The 18,921-nt window shown below is 41.9% G+C and overlaps 1 protein-coding gene across 1 annotated transcript in view; it reads left to right on the forward strand.

Moving 5' to 3' along the window:
• The first annotated feature begins 16,011 nt into the window (after positions 1-16,011).
• The window catches only part of LOC142490791 (uncharacterized), a 2,920-nt gene continuing 10 nt past the window's right edge, over positions 16,012-18,921 (forward strand). Inside the window, exons 1-4 of the mRNA XM_075593212.1 lie at positions 16,012-16,717; positions 17,061-17,366; positions 17,903-17,995; positions 18,387-18,921. The exon at positions 18,387-18,921 is cut by the window's right edge and continues 10 nt beyond it. Of these exons, the coding sequence (XP_075449327.1) occupies positions 16,012-16,717; positions 17,061-17,366; positions 17,903-17,995; positions 18,387-18,921 (1,640 nt within the window). The remainder of the gene's footprint in view (positions 16,718-17,060; positions 17,367-17,902; positions 17,996-18,386) is intronic.

The following is an 18,921-nucleotide window of genomic DNA, read 5'->3' on the forward strand; positions in this document are numbered from 1 at the left end:
TGAAGCATGAATTAGTAATTAATTGTAGTTTTTACCATTTCAACATATCACTGTTATTCATCAGTTCATATTGCTATGCCTTTCCACGTTTCTTCCATTGCCTAAATGTTCCAATCCATGTTAAATGCCTGAATCATATTTCTTTACACACAGAATGTGGATGCACATGAGGAGCTGGCGCAGTGTTTAATAATGAAAAATCCTATTGAGTATGACAAGATCCCCCTTTTTTACCACTACATATTGCCTGTGTATAGCAAAATGCAAATTGAGAGAGTAAAAGAAAGCGGGAGAAAAATACTTCACCAATTCAACTCAGATTGAGATGTTTTCAAAGAAGATTTGCATCATATAATGTATGTAGAGATATGCTATGTATTTGTTCAAATATACAACCTATTCAACTATTTGATTCTCTCTCTACTCTCACACATACTGTATCATGTTGAATAGCATAAATATGCAGCAGAAAGTGCATACAGATGAGGTTTTTGTACTAATCTTTCTGCATAGATAATTCTTATTGAATACAGTGAATATTTCAGATGTTTAATGCATCAAATCACATTCCATTTAAAGGCCATTTTACATTGGAAAAATGTGCAGTTTAATTAATAGGCCCCATTATCCATGATGACATCTGTGTCAAATATTAAAAAATGTGACAAGAGGTATAAGGTATAAGGATATAGGTGTGTGTAAATTATCTTTGTAATGAATATGGCAGAAGATATTGTATTGTATGTCTTTATTTATATAGCGCCATTAATGTACATAGCGCTTCACAGTAGTAATACATGTGGTAATCGAATAAATAACAGATAATATAAATAACAGATCATGGGAATAAGTGCTTTAGACAAACATATCATTAAGGAAGAGGAGTCCCTGCCCCGAGGAGCTTACAATCTAATTGGTAGGTAGGGAGAACGTACAGAGACAGTAGGAGGGAGTTCTGGTAAGTGAGTCTGCAGGGGCCAAGCTTTATGTATCATGTGTTCAGAATGTTCACAGTGCTATTCGTATGCTTCTTTAAGCAAGTGTGTCTTAAGGTGAGTCTTAAAGGTGGATAGAGAGGGTGCTAGTCGGGTACTGAGGGGAAGGGCATTCCAGAGGTGTGGGGCAGTCAGTGAAAAAGGTTTAAGGCGGGAGAGGGCTTTAGATAAAAAGGGGGTAGAAAGAAGACATCCTTGAGCAGAACGCAAGAGTCGGGATGGTGCATAGCGAGAAATTAGGGCTGAGATGTAAGGAGGGGCAGAAGAGTGTAAAGCTTTAAAAGTGAGGAGAAAAATGGAGTGTGAGATGCGGGATTTGATTGGAAGCCAGGAGAGGGATTTCAGGAGGGGAGATGCTGAGACAGATCTAGGAAAGAGTAGAGTGATTCTGGCAGCAGCATTTAGGATAGATTGTAGGGGAGACAGGTGAGAGGCAGGAAGGCCGGACAGCAGGAGGTTACAGTAATCAAGACGGGAGAGAATGAGGGCCTGAGTCAGAGTTTTAGCAGTCGAGCAACAGAGGAAAGGGCGTATCTTTGTTATATTGCGGAGGAAAAAGCGACAAGTTTTAGAAATGTTTTGAATGTGAGGGGCGAATGTGAGAGAGGAGTCGAGTGTGAACCCTAGGCAGCGTGCTTGGGCTACTGGGTGGATGATTGTAGTTCCAACAGTAATGTGGAAGGAGGTAGTAGGGCCAGGCTTGGGAGGAAGTATTTGGAGCTCTGTTTTAGCCATGTTGAGTTTAAGGCGACGGAGGGCCATCCAGGATGATATAGCAGAGAGACATTCAGAAACTTTGGTCTGTATAGCAGGTGTAAGGTCAGGTGTTCAAAAGTATATTTGTGTGTCGTCAGCATAGAGGTGATATTTAAACCCAAAAGATGTTATTAGGTCACCTAGAGAGAGTGTGTACAGAGAAAAGAGAAGAGGTCCCAGGACAGAGCCCTGGGGTACCCCCACAGAGAGATCAATAGAGGAGGAGGAGGTGTTAGCAGAAGAGACACTGAAAGTACGATGGGAGAGGTAGGATGAGATCCAGGATAGAGCTTTGTTCCGAATACCAAGAGTATGGAGAATGTGAAGGAGAAGAGGGTGATCCACAGTATCAAATGCTGCAGAGAGGTCGAGTAATATGAGCAGAGTGTAATGACCTCTGTCTTTGGCAGCATGGAGGTCATCAGTTATTTTAGTGAGGGCTGTTTCCGTGGAGTGAGCAGTGCGGAAGCCAGATTGTAGAGGGTCTAGGAGAGAATAGGTGTTGAGAAAATGGAGCAAGCGAGAGAATACAAGACGTTCAAGGAGTTTAGAGGCAAAAGGCAGGAGGGAGACAGGTCGATAGTTAGAAAGGCAAGTAGGGTCAAGCTTGCTGTTTTTGAGTAATGGTATGACTGTTGCATGTTTGAAGGAGGATGGAAAGGTTCCAGAGCAGAGGGAGGAGTTAAAAATGTGTGTGAGCGTAGGGATTATAGTAGGAGCAAGAGGTTTTAGGAGATGGGAGGGAATGGGGTCAAGAGGGCAAGTGGTAGAGGGAGAAGTGGCGATCAACAGCGACATATCCTCCTCTGAGACAGTGGAAAAAGAGTCAAGGAAGGCAGGAGGAGAGTTAGGAAGAGGTGTAGGATGGGAAGAAGAAACAGAGGGGATGTTCTGACGTATGGATTCCACCTTTTCCTTAAAATAGTCAACAAAGTCCTGAGCGGAGATGGAGGAAGGAGAGGCAGCTGAGGGTGGTTTGAGTAGAGTATCAAAGACAGAGAACAGTCGGCGTGGGTTAGACTTGTGCATCTTGATTTGTGCAGAAAAAATAGGCTTGTTTAGCTTGCGAGAGGGCAGAGTTGAAACAGGATAGCATAAATTTGTAGTGAAGGAAGTCTGTGAGAGTGTAAGACTTCCTCCAGAGGCGTTCAGAGGAACGAGTGGAAGAACGCAGCATGCGAGTGTGGGAATTTAGCCAGGGTCTAGGGTTAGAAGGGCGAGTGCGACAGAGAGAAAGTGGGGCATGTAGATCAAGAGAGGAGGACAAGACAGAGTTGTAGTTCCTGACCAGGTTGTCGGGGTCTGTAGCAGAGCTGAGAGAGGAGAGGGAGGAGCGTAAAGTGGACTCAAAGTCAGGTAAGTGAATAGAGCGCAGGTTTCTGCAGAACCGGGGTGTAGATGGAGTTGGAGAAGGGGAGAAGCGAGATAGAGAGAATGAGATGAGATGATGGTCAGAGAGAGGAAAAGGGGAAATGGAGAAATCCGAGAGAGAGAAGTTTTTTGTGAAAACCAGGTCTAAGTCGTGGCCATCCTTGTGGATGCTGGCTGCAGTCCTGTTGAAGGCCAAAAGAAGAGGTTAGAGAAAGAAAGCGGGAAGCCCAAGGGACAGAGGGGTCATCAATGTGGCAATTGAAGTCCCCAAGGAGAAGAACAGGGGAGTCTGAGGAGAGGAAGAAAGAGTGCCAGGATTCAAAGTGAGAGAGAAAGGCAGAAGGGGGATGAGTAGAGGTAGGTGGGCGATAGATGACCACCACATGAACAGGGAGAGGAGAGAAAATCTGGACAGTGTGAGCCTCAAAGGAGGGAAAAGCAAGAGAGGGAGGAATAGGAAGGTTTTGGTAACGACAGAGAGAGGAGAGCAGGAGCCCCACGCCTCCACCCCTGCCATCAGTGCGCGGAGTGTGGGAGAAGGAAAGGCCACCGTAGGAGAGGGCAGCTTCAAGAGCAGAGTCATATTGAGTGAGCCAGGTCTCAGTTATAGCAAAGAGAAGCAGGGAGTAATAGAGAAAGAAGTCATGCACAGAGAGGAACTTGTTAGAGAGGGAGCGAGCATTCCAAAGGGCACAGGAGAAAGGGAGTGAGGAGGGAGGGTGGCAGGGGATGGATATGAGGTTGGAGGGGTTGACACCAGAAGGAGTAGAGGTTGCAATTGGCAGGTGAGGACGAGCGCATGTAGAAATAAAGCAGGGACCAGGATTGGGAGAGATATCCTCAGAAGCAAGGAGGAGAAGCATGGAAAGAAAGAGAATGTGTGAGGATGATTTGTAAGGGTGTGTTTTAGTGCCGGGGATATAGCTGTGTGGTGTCAGAGGACGCAGGTAAGAAAGGAGTTCATGTGAAAAGAGAAGTGATGAAGGAAGGAGAGATGGAGATATATGAATAGAGTTAGAGACATACTGAGGCTGGTAAAAAGAAGTGCATAATTTGAGAAGAAGTGAAGTCACAGCAAATATAAATGGTAAAGGCAGCATCACAGCAGTAATGATGCAGTCTGGTATTGATGATATCCTCCTTTCCAGCGTAGTTCAAATGCAGGAATCAGGGCCAGATGGGGTGTCCACTTCTTCCTCACTTCTTTTGACCTTCCTTTTAAACTTCAGTTGTTCAGTAGTCATGCCACTTATAATGGGCCACTTGGATTGGGCTGCAGGCAGACTAGCTGTTCTGACTGGGTTTATACAGGCCTAAAAAGTCACCTGACAGTGTGGTTCTGTCTGCTTAATTAGCACATCTGAGGCACATTCAAAACAAATGGTTTTCTACACAGGGTGTTCCCTGCCTAGGTGGCAACACTTAATTTGATTAGGGGTAGACAGAAAAAAGCATTCAAATATGGTTTTTACCTAGCATTGGATCACTTGCATATACAGTACTATATAATACACACAGCAAAGGCTTCAATGATGATTTAGAGATGGTTTTTACCTAGCATTGGATCACTTGCATATACTATATAATACACACAGCACAGGTTTCAATGATGATTTAGAGATGGTTTTTACCTAGCATTGGATCACTTGCATATACTATATAATACACACAGCAAAGGCTTCAATGATGATTTAGAGATGGTTTTTACCTGAGGAGAGAAGAAGGATATTAAGTATTTTAATCAATCTGACACACGAGAGTGTAATTATTCATATACACTTTTATTCAGTAACAAAACATGACACTAATAATTTTAGGCCAATTGTTTTCTTTTATGTGAATTTATTTTATCTTATTGTGTCTTAAAAATACAAGAATTGTTTTTCTGGCCTGTTAAACCCTTGATAGATAAAGCAATAGTCAGCACTCCAGAAGTCTACTTATAAAGGTGAAAATGTAATGCAGGATCAACGTTTCGGTTCTTCCCTGGACCTTTGTTAAGACTGTTAAATACTTGACCAGGCATAGTTTATAGGACTGATTGAATCTAGAGATAAAGTCATCTGTTTTTTTGCCAAGAAAGGATTGACTACTAAAATAAGCAGGACACTTTTAAATGTACCTTCAAAGACATTCTTTGGAGGGTTCAGGTGGAGTGGCTTAAGAAAATATTCCCAACAAGAGTAAATTGATTAAATATGCATATACAGTATCATGGGCCTGACAACAATTTACAAGAAGAAAAAATAGATATTCGTAACAGTTGCAATGAGACGGATGCAATAAGGCCAAACTCTTCATGTTTAGGAAGTGGCAAGAGACAGATATCCATTTGTTGCTCACATTTAGGAGCAAGCAGGTCAAAATTTGTCTCATTACCTTTCGGCAAACTCACCTGAACCTATTGATAAGAATTTTGTTACTCCTAGTGGGATCCTAAGTAATCTAGTGTGTTAATTCTATCCAGGTTCCTAGGTAATGTTGCAGGTTTCGTGTAACTAATTAAATGTTGCAGGTTTCATGTAACTGATTTAATGCTGCAAGCTAATCATAGACGTGCTTATCTACGCCTTGTTCCTAGAATATGCAAGAAGGGTCACGTAATAGAGGGTGATTCAGCATAGGCTAAACCTATTCTGCCTAGTTGCAGGGGTAAGGAGAGTGATGTCACTTGGAGTATATAAATTAGGAATGGAACATTCCACCCTCAGATCTAGTGGACCCAAGTGGAGGGAGGAGGGATCTCCAGGGGTAATAGTTCTGTAGTTCAGGGTAAGTCTCTTCTGTCTTGTTTTATAAGCAAGGAACTATCCCAAAGTAAGAGGCCAATAGACATATTCTTTGGAACCCGTCCCTAACCACAGCAGATTCTGGAGTCCTTGTAACAGGTTCACATTAAGGGAATATGTAGCAAAAGTCATTAAACTTTAATGACTTACTGACACTACATCACTACTATGTTTTAATATTGGTATTTAACTTTCACACTGTTTATATATGTACACTTTGCGTCGTTGTCTTATTAATTTCATTAAAGTATTTATTATTTTCCACAGTGATGGGAGCAGTTGCTAATTGTGATTGATGCTTTATGGTCACCTGACAAGTTGTAATTGGGACTATTGTGCCCAACCATTTAGGTGTTAATACACCGTGTGCAGGAAGTAGGATACTTGGGGAGATGTCTGTCCTAAACCCTCTTTTGCTACATACTCTAGTATATGGTATCCTTATATGCACCGGATTTACACAGCATTTTAAATTATAACTAATTAGGTGAGCGGTCTTCCATTTGATGTGTCTCATTAAGGGAAACCTGGAGGTATTGCTGGGGAATTATTTAGGGAAAGCCCTAGTTCTGTTCCTAGTAATAAGGTGGAAGGCTTGAAATAGAGATAGCCTCTACTCAGATTGCCTGTGGTGGAGGATGTATGTTCACAGATGTCTAGGATGTAACAAGAAGCTACCCTGTATCTGCCTGAAACCCAGCCCTGTTGATATCTAAGGATTCCAGTGAGAAAGGAATTGCTGTTACTTAAGAAGGAGAGTGCTTTTGTGCAACACAAAGTGGAAGACTGTACTCTTTGGGGACTGCTGCCTGAGCATCCCTAAGGAAGATGTTATATGTGTTTTCCTGTTACAATAAAACAAAAAAGTTTCTGGCGCCCCCAATCTGTTTATTGCTCACCATACCAGCCCTGCACAAAGTCCAGCACCCTGAGAACGGAGGTAACAAAAGACCACAGAGCATCACTTTTGTGTGTCCACTCTTCTATTGGCCGAGGGTAGAGGTGTTACACAAGTATTATAGGAATAAAGTTATGAGGTCTTTTGCATTTTGAGGCAGATTTAAAAGTCAGCAGGAAGGTTTTTTTCTTTTAATGTCTTAAAACATGACCTCTCTGGGAACAACCTATGACGTGGTAACGTACTCGATAGGGATCTTGGCTTATGTTTTTCCCGTTATTTTAAGAAACTGTTTGCATTTATTATAACTGTATGTTCTTGTAATAATCTTATGTAATCTAAGCACTGTATTTTTTAATATTAAAATCAAACTTTAATAAGCGATAGTTTGGGCTCTGATTGAACTGTTGCACGCTTTGTAGAGAGTAAAGTACATTTTCTGACTCCTTTTGCTACAACAGATTCTTGTGTGTTAAGTGCATATTTTTTTTTAACCCTGGCTGCAGATACAAGACACGTGCTCACAAGTATGCTATTTGTGACAGATTTTATATTGGGACGGATTGAGGGGAGATATTATTCATTTGAGGGACTTTGCGAGGTGAAGATTAAATCAGATAGATAACTCGGTATTAACCCTTGTCCCATATACAGATAATGTGCTCACAGGTGTGCCGTATGTGACAATCTTATAATGAATATAACTGTTTAAACAAAAAAACAGGCGGTGTTAAAAATCTTCAATCAATAACCAGACATCCCTTTTGCATTATACCTTATACAGTAGGCTAAACATTTCAAACAATCAAAAAGCAAGACGTCTAATTGGTCCAAATTTCTGGTGCGAATGGCAGGAAATCAGATCACCTCTAAATTCCCTGTGTTCTGGATAAAGGTTATAAACGCTGTTTGACACCGCTTGCAGAACTGGCTGTCATATTGTTTTAAGTGCCTACTTATAAGATGCTTTGGGACATATTTCTAAGTTGTAAGCCGTAAGGCACCTTATAGTCCATTAAATTGATGTCTCATGGTGCCATATGGCTTGTCAATGCTGAGTAAAGACCGACCTTTAAAGAAGCAATCAAAGTAGGAGGTTTGTTTTTTTCCCTTTTTTCCTTTTCTTTTACATAGCAGGATGTCTTTGGAGCTGAACCCCATTAATTTCCACTCCGTGGCCCCCTGATTCCGGAGATACTTACCTCCGTAGGGGGTACCAGTAGACGCTCTGGCTCGCTATTTATGGTTCATGTAATGGTGGAGTTTCAAGCTCCTGTTACCTCTAGGACAGAGGTGCACAAACTTTTTTTACTGTGCAATCTACTACTTCCTCCTTTCTGTTCTGAGCCCCCCTCCTTTCCTTGCGCGGCATCATGTCACATGACCTGTAGCGTCATTTGACGCATGTGACGTCACATGACACCACGGCGTGATTTGACGCCGCATTGCTATGGACCCGAGTGACACCGGCAGATTCCAGGTAAGTTTTAGAGATGCAGGGGCCTGACGCGATCCCCCTGCATTTACTTTAAATGCCTCAGGGAAGAGTGCAGGGCCTCTGCTACTGCCCGCCCCCCCCCCCCAGACAAATCCAGCGCCTCCCCTGGGGGGCGCGCCCCCCACTTTGCACACCGCTGCTCTAGGAAGCCGTGACGTCATCAGGTGCGGCTTCCTATTGTATTTGCCCTCATGATGTGGGAGCTTTAAACTTTGCAGAGATGCTGGCACCCCCTTCGGAAGGGTGTCTCTGGAAGCAGAGGGCCCCCGGAGCTGAAATGAATGGGGTTCAGCTCCAGCAACCCCCTTCTTCAAACCTACTTTATGTAAGCATTTACATTTTTTTTTAAATGGACATTTTGGATTGATCCTTTAAAGTAGATGGTGGGAACAGTTGCTGCCAGGTTTGAGCAGCCGCATATATGCTGCCCTGCCATCCAGACTCGTATGGAGTGCGTTTGTAAAGACTGATACTTTATTACAATACGGAAATGGATGGACTGTCCTCAATTTATTTGATATGCTTATTATGAAAATAAGTTATTTTAACTAGCTGTTCATTTTTCCACTAACAATTTACCTGGGACAGTTTACCTCCCAGCTCTATGGCAATCCAGTACCTTAAGCCAGCCCTAATTTTTTATGAGCTGAGCCCAGCAACTATGCTAAAAACAGTATTCATTTGGGGCTACCGTGTGCACGCCAACTGGGGCCTTCCTGCCCTTCTTCTCACCATAGGAGATACCTTTCTGGCAAGATCCTTCTTGCTCGCTATATGCTCTTAAAATGATATTCATCAAGTGGTCTCATGCACTCTCAGCCCCAAGCATCTTTCATTTGACAACAGCAGCGATCTGAAGTACTTCAATACCTGCAACAAAGAAGCACACATTTATACTCTGGAAAATCTATACATAAATAACTTACATCATTAATACAAGACACATTGGTAGAAAAAATGGCCTACAATTGTATTATCTTCTCGAAACAAGCCACTGAATCACAATTAATCCCCTAGCTGTATTAAAGGTCTTTAGCTAATCCAGCCAGGGTGTTAATGGCCCAGTTGTGAGGGAATAATTACTTACATTAGTAATTATAGGATAATTTGGCTTCTGCTATCATTTGTTGGAGAGTATCTGAATTTTTAACAGTTCCAAGACCATGAATTACAAATGAGATTGCTGTTTGCTAAGTGCACATATTTTTACATAGTTACATATAAAAGATACAGGCTTGCGCATTTGTCTTAAAATGAAGTCATAAAATTAGAGTAAAACGAGTTGACATACAAAGTTTTTTTTCTCCTATTTGTTCGCTGCTTCAACTTGTATTTTCAGAGTCCAAAAAATGGGACAAATAAAGAAATTACTGGTGAGGCTATTTGGAAGGGTCAAACTTGACATATGGGTGCCATTTATTCCCCATTGTCAGTCATACCAATGTACATACAGAACATCTACCTGCCTGGAGATGGGGTGTACCTGGATAGTTGAGTAATCTGTATTACTTACGGCATGACTCTTTAGTAGCAAGTTTCTTATATTTGACAAAGCAACAAGATTAAATTACCTGTTTGTTAATGTAATACATAGCACCCTTTATAGTTTCCTGTTTTAACATGGGATTAATGTAAGACAAGACAATCCTGACATGTTGTAGTTTGCCCTGTATATTTTTACTATAAATAACATGAATGATTTTCATTTTATCTTTTGATAAATGTAAAAATAAAAATTGAAAAAAATGTAGCCTCTTTTGAATTACTTTGACATTGAAATGCATCATCGGGGTCACTGACAGGGATAGATGCTCCTGGTTTGGATCCCTGAAGGCCCCATATCACAGTGCTCCCCTCTCAAAACAAAATCATTTGGGGAACAAACCCTAGCTCCTCTCATCAGATTTGTGCAGCCTGTAGCCCCCATCTACCATACCAACAAATTTGCAGCAGACCGGGTCATACCCAACCCCATTCAACAACGTTGGCCAGTTCTATAACAGAATCCTGGGCCCTGGTAACACGCAGCATTCCTGGTCATCACAACTGGATTTTCTCATGGTATTATACAACTTAACATGAAGCTGGAAAAGAAAAACGATTGTCCTTACTTAATGCATCTTTATTTTTCTATAAATTGTATCTCATAAAAAAAATGCCCAAATATATTTACTATTGGTACATTTCTAGTGTAGGACATGTACCCGCACCCTCTAGGAGATACATGTTGCAGCTACAGGTGTTGTGGTGCGGCATAGCTGTGAGGGTTCAGGAGAGCTGAGTTGTCTGCTGTGATATGGAGAACAGGACAGGCTTATGGTGTCATCTTGGGTTCGGTATCTGTTGTTCAGCACCTCCAGCTTCATTAGGCTCTAGGAATCCAAGAGGCAGTCCCATCTGAAGCACATCTCATACACCCAGACCCACCGTCTCAAATCCAGGCAGATGGAAAAGTAACAAAGGATTCTTTATTGTGGCAGTCGCTGTAGATTTTTCACAGCGGTGCATGGGTCTCAGAGGAGGGGAACAGACTGACTACATTTAGCTCTGCCTTTCTGAGGAACCAGAAGGGGAGGGCTCAAGGTCTGTACCTATACCTAATAGGCTATACACAGGCCATGAGTCACCACCACACTTCAAACTAAAAGACCATTTACTTATTAGATATTTATACATATATATTTAGGCACTGTACCGTGTATGAGTCTCACTGGATGTGCTAAAACTGAGCTTTGTCTGTGTTTTATGTTTTGTGTCTGGTTTTAAATATATATTGCCATGCTCAGTAGCACTCCTTCCCAAATGTGGTTTATGTAAAAAAAAAATTATTCACCAGATTTCTACCTGTATGTTTTAATTTTATTAAAACTTTAATTTCAGCGTTGTAAGATATGTTGGCCTGGTTAGTGTCCTTGCTTTCAGGAGATGTAAAACAAATATATATATATATATTCACCACGCTTCTCCGTGTAAGGAGCATGATGCTGGTGAAAAAATTGGCCATACTGTACATATGTGAAAAGAACAGAGTGAATCCCTACGCTTCTCCCATTGGACTAACAATAAATGGGGAAATAAATATACATAGGAAACCTAAGTCTGTAAGACAAAGGAGACTCTTGGTTACATCGTTTGATCAAATAATGCCAAGCCTGCAAACCAACATCAAGGTAAGTCTCAGTAGCAGGTCCCTATGTTAAATTGCTTTCAGGAGAAACATTAAATATGCATAATGCTGTTTTGTTCATTTAGGCTATTTTAAATGATACCATTTAGAGAGCTGCCTTCCTAATATGCATCAATGCAAAATTACCCCTTCAGAATGTTACCTGTGCAGTCAGCCATGTTGGAGGCGGGGAAACCAGGAGGATTTATCTGTCTGGAGTGTTGATTTCTGCCTCTCTCACTCACTGCTGTTTGATGCGGGGGTTGGGGCGAGGGTTGGGCCAACACTCCACACAGACAAACCTTCCCTGTTTCCCCACCCCTGCATCAAACAGCAGTGACGAAGACAGGCAGAGAGGCCCAACCGGCGCCGTTGCGGAAGTGTAGTAGATATCGCCCCCCCCCCTCCCGCATTATTGCATTTAGTGGCATGGTGGTTACGCCACTGTCTGGATGGGTTGTTTGCAGTTCTTCACAGTTTGACTGTCAAGGCAGTCGCTGTTTGCTTTCTCCTCTGTGCAGTGGTTTGTAATCAATAAGTCTCACTGGCATGCTGTGTTCCAGGCCTCCTCTTCAACTAGATACTCTAGGTACTTATCTGTCCTCTGTTCTCTGATTGGCTCACTTTGCTAAATCCTCCTACTTGTTTCACCAATCATGTTGGCTTTATCAGGGAATGTCTTACTTCATTACCTGCCAATCTTTTATAGTCCCAATAAAGAGCAAGCTCCTACTACCTACAATGATGACCACATTAACCCTTTCATGGGTTACTACCAAAATTATGTTATAGACAATCCTGAAACTTTATGCAGGGTCTCGTTAAGAGAAACTCTCTAATATTTCTTCACTGGCCCTGTCCACTAAGTCAGCATGGAAGGGGTTAACCAGGAAGGAATATCCAGAGCAGCAACTGGACGACAGGATCCAAAATTAAACAGCACCCTGGTCAGTCAAGCCGTGACAAAGCTCCTTGCAGGCGTGAAACATGTAGAAGGTGTTCATAGAGATTGCCGTTTTTGGCCAATAAAGCCTTTCTATTTTTGACTGGCCTGGGTGCGGTTTGATTTTGGATCCTGTCGTCCATTTGCTGCTCCGTATATTCCTTCCTTGTTTCTTGTCCTTTTTCACTGAGATCCAGGAAGCACACGAGGCGAGAGGGTTGGAGTCTGCACAGCTGACAGACGCTGTGCCTCTACTGCATTATCATCATTTGGGGGGAATCAGCTCAGGAGGTAAGAGATACTTTCCTTACCCGTGGATCCCCACCTAAGTGCTATGCATTAGACCCCACATTTGACCTCCCTCCATGACAGAATACTATACAGTGATCAGACTCTTTGTCAGCACAACCCCACAGTGCATGACAGCAGATACATTCACCTTGGAAGGGGTTAACAGCATGTGGCTCAAAAGCCACTTCAAGACCAGCACGAGCTCATCAGTCCCTCCCCTCTGCATGTCTGCAATAAGGTCTAGTACTGTGCTATGCTGCTGTTTTATTCTATCAATGAACCTCTGGGACATAACGCCCAAGTTGCCCAAGGCATCGACCTTTGGCGGAAGCTGAAGGGCAGCCAAAGGGTGACACTGTCTGCTGCCGCTTGCTGATGTTTGGTAATGTTACAGCTGCTCTAGTGCATTCTGCATCTCACCAGCCCTCTCATCCCCTTTACCCAATGTTTCAGCCTAAACTGCTTTATAGATTGCAAGCTCCTTGAGGCCTCTTTTAACAACACATTTCAGGCCTATCCTACCTCTTCTAACTGTCTATGAAATGTCTGTAAATTGAATGTATAACCTTTTTTAATTTAATGCAGCAATCTATTATGATAACTCTGGCTTTTCCTGTTTGACTCGTGCAACAAAATAATTGTATTTAATTGTAGTGGTCCTCAAACTGACTGTAAAGTATTTTGATGCCCCCTTAAGTGGAGGCGTGTTATTACTTAAAAAATTAATGATGATGATAATGATTCCTTCCTTTTAACGTACTGTTTCATTTGCAGTTTATTGAGTAGAAGTTTGAGGGCGACACGGTATGTCACATTGTAGATTAATCTACATAATTCCAGATATACCAAACAAATAGAACATTGTTATGATATAAATCTACTTCATCTGAACAAAGAACATTTAAATACACTTTTACATTATTACGAGAATAACTCAGAAGCTTGTTTTTGTAACATTAATGATTATGGCATCTAATTGGCAAGGTAACCATAAGGGCATTATTGACAATATGAATTGAATTCATAATGCCAGTGACAGCAGTTTTACCACTGAAACATTATGAGATCCTTTTCCGTGTGGATATTGTCTAAGCACAAAATAAATATTTTGAACTATTATCTTTTAAATCATAAAAAAAAAGATATCTGTAACTTTCTGTGAAGTGTGCACTTGAGAAGGATAAGAATGGATCTTCAGGACATAACAAATCCTCTGTCAGCTAAAGGTGTCACAGCGAGCCATCACAACTTCCAAGCGATAGCTTCATAAATGTTTTTATATAGAGTTTGATTTTGACACTTGTAGCAAAAAGATATTGGAGTCATAAAAACTGCCCGCAGCTAAGTTTGAAGCTTATGAAGTCTAATTTCACTGACAATGCTGTAACTGTTTTAGGAATCCCACTGGGCAAACAATTTAAGTTCTGAAAATAGAAAAGCGCATCACGAAGTGGTATTGGTGATGATATTGGTCTATAAAAAATACGTCAGCACAATGGTTTAAAATTATTTCCTCCATAAACACAACATTTATAATAACCAAGTGATATTGGAACACGGAAGATTGAGAGAAGGGATTGACACCATTGTAGTAAACTGCCCTGCAGTGGAGACAAGGTCTATGGTGGTATTTTTTCACCAGTACCTTGGACCCAGACGAGCCCCTAATGTGGAAAACTTCAAACCCAACCGGTAGTACACTATGTAGCCCAGGTTCCTTCTAGTTTTCCTGGATTGGAAACTAGGCAGGTAGAGGCTAGGCAGGTAGCAGGAACCAGAGACAAAGAGGCAGCGCAGTAACTACACACATGGTTTTATATGTGTAACAGGGGAGTTGTCCCTGTTCAGGAAATGTGCCTCTAATCCAGCAGTGTGGTGGTTAACTGCTGGTAGTCAATTAACAAACACCACCTGCCTGATTAGATTGCTTAGAAAAGCCTGTCTTTTGAGACAGGAAGAGAGACTCCTTAGCTCACACCTGAGCTGAACTTGGAGACAGAGGAGAGATTCCTTAGTCCACAACTGGGCTGAACCAAGGAAAAACAGATGTCTTGAGCGACAAGCTGACCACAAGACAAAGGGGACAAGATTCTAAACTTGGAGCCTGACATTTCCTGTGCACACAAGGGTGCGGTTCCAAGAGAGCAGAGAAGCTTCCCCTACAGCAGCCCAGCTAACAGATAAGACTTTTTCGTATAAGACTATTATCTATGTCTGTGTATTGATAAATGTCTCCATGATTTGGGGCTGGTAAAGAGCCTAGCTAACCAACCCAGTCAGAGAGGGCTGAGCTACATGTGTAGATAGTCTCCAAAGCAGAGATAGGTTTTCTTTGTTTGGCTCACTATTTCACTTATTGTATGTTGATTTTTTGCTGTGTTTTATGTGACAGGCACAATAAAGCCTTGTTATAATTTCACCTTACAACAGTCTCCATTGTGTACCTCTGCACATGTCCTCCTACAATATGGTTTATAAAAGATATAGGGGCCAATGCAGAGACGTTTTTAAGTTGTAAATCTCCAAGTGCACAAAATCTCCAAATTTTGGCGAATTTAACACACCATATGCAGAGAGGTGGGAAACTGGAATAAGAAGGCTAGAGCAGAAGTGGCGAAAATTTGTCCGTTTTAATGTCGCCATGTTCAGCGGAGTGACTGTGCATTAGCTTTTTTTTTTTTTTTTATTGTACTGTCCTCGCGCAACTCTCGCGCGACTTTGAAACTATTAGCTTTTTTTTTTTTTATTGTAATGTCCTCGCGCAACTCTCGCGCGACTTTGAAACCATTAGCTTTTTTTTTTTTTTATTGTAATGTCCTCGCGCAACTCTCGCGCGACTTTGAAACCATTAGATTTTTTTTTTTCTTCTACTTGGTCCACTGTCCTCACGCAGCTCTCGCGCGACTTTGAAAGCATTTGGCGCCGAAATTAAAGTTGCAGGAATCAATTCCAGTCACAGCGTCTCTGTGAATGCATACAGAGATTCCTGTGGCACATAAACGTCTCGCCTCACAAGTACATTGTACAGTACTACACTGAAGGCACATCTACACTTCACTCTGCCTTTTTAGACGATTACAAACAGCATTTGTTTTTACTGAAGTTGCTGCTGCATTTCAGGATGTCTTTTGGTCAATTACCAAGTAATAGGATAAGGGGGGCACATGCAGGCACAAATGTTGCTCGTGGTGTTACTTCACACAAACATGTGCATGTATTTTCAACTTCTGTTAACGAAGGTGCAGGAGTTAGTGGTGCAATGTTTAATGTACGGAACAATGATACTGTTACGCAGAGTGCAACAATGTCTGCTGGTGTTACATGTGTTCCTAGTATGGCTGCGCCTGATGTCAATGGTGTGGCGAGTATCTCAGCAGGTGTGACTGATGGTGTGTTTACCGAGAATGTTTGTGACACTGTGAGTGTTCGTGGTGTTGGTTGTTTGGGTGTTAGTGTGCGTGGCGCTATGCGTGGTAGGGTTCGTGGTAGAGCTCGTGGTAGTGCTCGTGGTACGGTTGGTGGTATTGTGCGTGGCAGTGTTAGTGTGCGTTCCGAAGAACGTGGCGGTTTACGTCGTGGGTTACGTGGCGGTGTACGTGGTGGAGAACGGCGCGGTGTACGTGTCCGTGTCCGTGTCAGACAGTGTAGTAGTGTGAGCACAATGCATTTTCCTCACGACAAAACTAATGCTAGTGTGTCCGAGTCAGGCAGTGAAACTATTAGTGCAACAATGAATGTGCACACACTATTGCCTACAGTGACCATGTCAGCGGTTCATGAACAAGTGTGTGCAGGTGCAGATGTCACCTCAGATAATGTTGAGGCTGACATACACATGGGCAACATTGGTTTTCAAGAGGAATACATGCCCGAAAATAACATATATGATGCTGTCAGTCCACTGGTACAACATGCTAAAAAAAGAAACGTTAAATTTAGTGACGAGGAGAATCAGGTGCTAGTTGCGTCAATTTTGGAACACTATGACCGTCTGTTTGGACATCTGGTTGGTACGTTGTACACATGTTATAAATTTGCACTTGGAATCATAATGTCAGTAAATATATTCACCTCACATACGTAACACCATGTTACTGGTTGCCAATAACAGTACAGTTACAATGCTGTGTTTGCTACTGTTGTTTCACAACAGCAATTATGTCATGCATTACAATACACACAGTCAATAGTCATCGTTGTAGTTAAATTGCACATTCTCTAATTTGGTCATAAAGTAACATAGCACTTACTGCAATTGTCCATGTAGAAAATAAAAATCACACATGTTATATTATAAAACAATGTTAAAATTACAAATCTGTTTCTCTCTACTGTCATTATGTTTCTTAACAGTAAAAACCTCCCCTATGGTGAAGAGACAATTGTGGAGAAATATCCGTGATGCTGTGTCTGGCTGTGGAATTCAAGTGCGCACGCACGATAATTGCCGGAAACGGTTTGACGACATCAAAAGAAAACTCAAAATAAAATTACAACAATACTCCAAGCATGCCAGAGGCACAGGTGGAGGCCCACCTGCTACACCATTGAACCTAACACCTTTGGAGGAGCAGTTAAGCTCAAAGTTGCCTTCCATAGTAATAAAAGGATTTGAAGGAGATTTTGATATTGGAGTTTATCAGGATGATTTTCAGCATGGTAAATTGTATGTGTTAAATGTTCGTAATGTGAATCTTATACTATATTAGTGAAAGCACTGTATGTTTGCCTGCCTGGATGTCCGGTGTCCCTAGCGGCAATCTCATTGGTCCCTTGGGCCGCCCGCCCCCGCACACCTCTCATTGGCCTCACACACTCACACCACCCCCTTGGCCCGCCCCCCACACCTCGCATTGGCCTGAGGCGGAGTGACGAGCCAAAGGTCCACAAAAAAAAAACACACACACACTCTCCACCCTCCACCCTCCTCAGCGCGCGCGCACTCACACACACACACACACACACACACACACACACGTAGAGACACACACACACGTAGACACACACACACCCCGATACAGACACCTATACAGACACCTATACAGACACACGTATACACGTATACACACAGACACACGTATACACACAGACACACGTATGCACACAGACACACGTATGCACACAGACTATGATCCATGTAATATGTATACACATTGTACAGTAATTATATATTTTTCATATTTCTCCGTCTACAGAGTTAAATTATGCAGATGAGGAATCTACAGAAGCTACTGACAGTATGGAAACACAATTGAATGTAACACAGCAATCTGATGCAAATGTGGAAGGTGAATATTGTACTACATTGTAATGTTGAAATTAAATTAAACATCATGGAGGGTAACCGCCGCCGCAGCTCCTAACGAGCTCTGCTCCCCCCACCCGCTGACATGCACACACACTGACTGACACATGTGTGCCGAGCACGCGCGTTATAAGTCAATTTCTGCGACAAAAGTCAAAGAAGTTTCACTTACTATGCGCGTGCACAGAACACACAGCTTTTTTAATCACGGCAATTAATCACAATTTTTTTTTAATCATACATTTAAGTATTGTTGATGCGCATTAGAATGGAGTACACACAATTGAAATTTATGTAGTGTATAAAAATTACTTTGGAATACAAAAATACTTATTTTAATACTTTACAAATGTGACAATTCTTTCTTTTCATAGACATCGAGATGGAAGGGAGCTTGATGGACACGAATATTGTGCATGATGATTGTCCAGCTGACTCAGAGGAAGGAACAGCTACTAATGAGGAAAGGATAGATTGTGAAAATGACCAACATCATCAACTCATGTCAATACAGGATGCTGAAGAGCGTTTAATTAAAAACTGTTCTGACAATCACAATCAAATAACGTGTGTACAGGAAAAAATGCTGGCTGAAATTACTGAAGTAAAAGACATTCTGCGCTGTACAGTGTCCGAATTACAGAAACATAATACTCACATGGAGGCCATAATAACATGCTTAATGAAACATAATGAACTACAAAGTTCTAATGTTATACCGACTTTTTTGCCCTCCACCTATGTTGCAACATTGGAGGCTGCAGAGTTTTTACCAAACAGTAGCGATCAACTATTTGACTCAATCCCTACTATAGTTACACAACTGCCAGGGTCATGTGCTGAACATATTGGAAACGAACATGCAACTAGTGCACCAATAAATGTTCGCACAGACACATTATCTACAAC

This window comes from Ascaphus truei, chromosome 3 (genome assembly GCF_040206685.1).
Source record: "Ascaphus truei isolate aAscTru1 chromosome 3, aAscTru1.hap1, whole genome shotgun sequence".
NCBI lineage: Eukaryota > Metazoa > Chordata > Amphibia > Anura > Ascaphidae > Ascaphus > Ascaphus truei.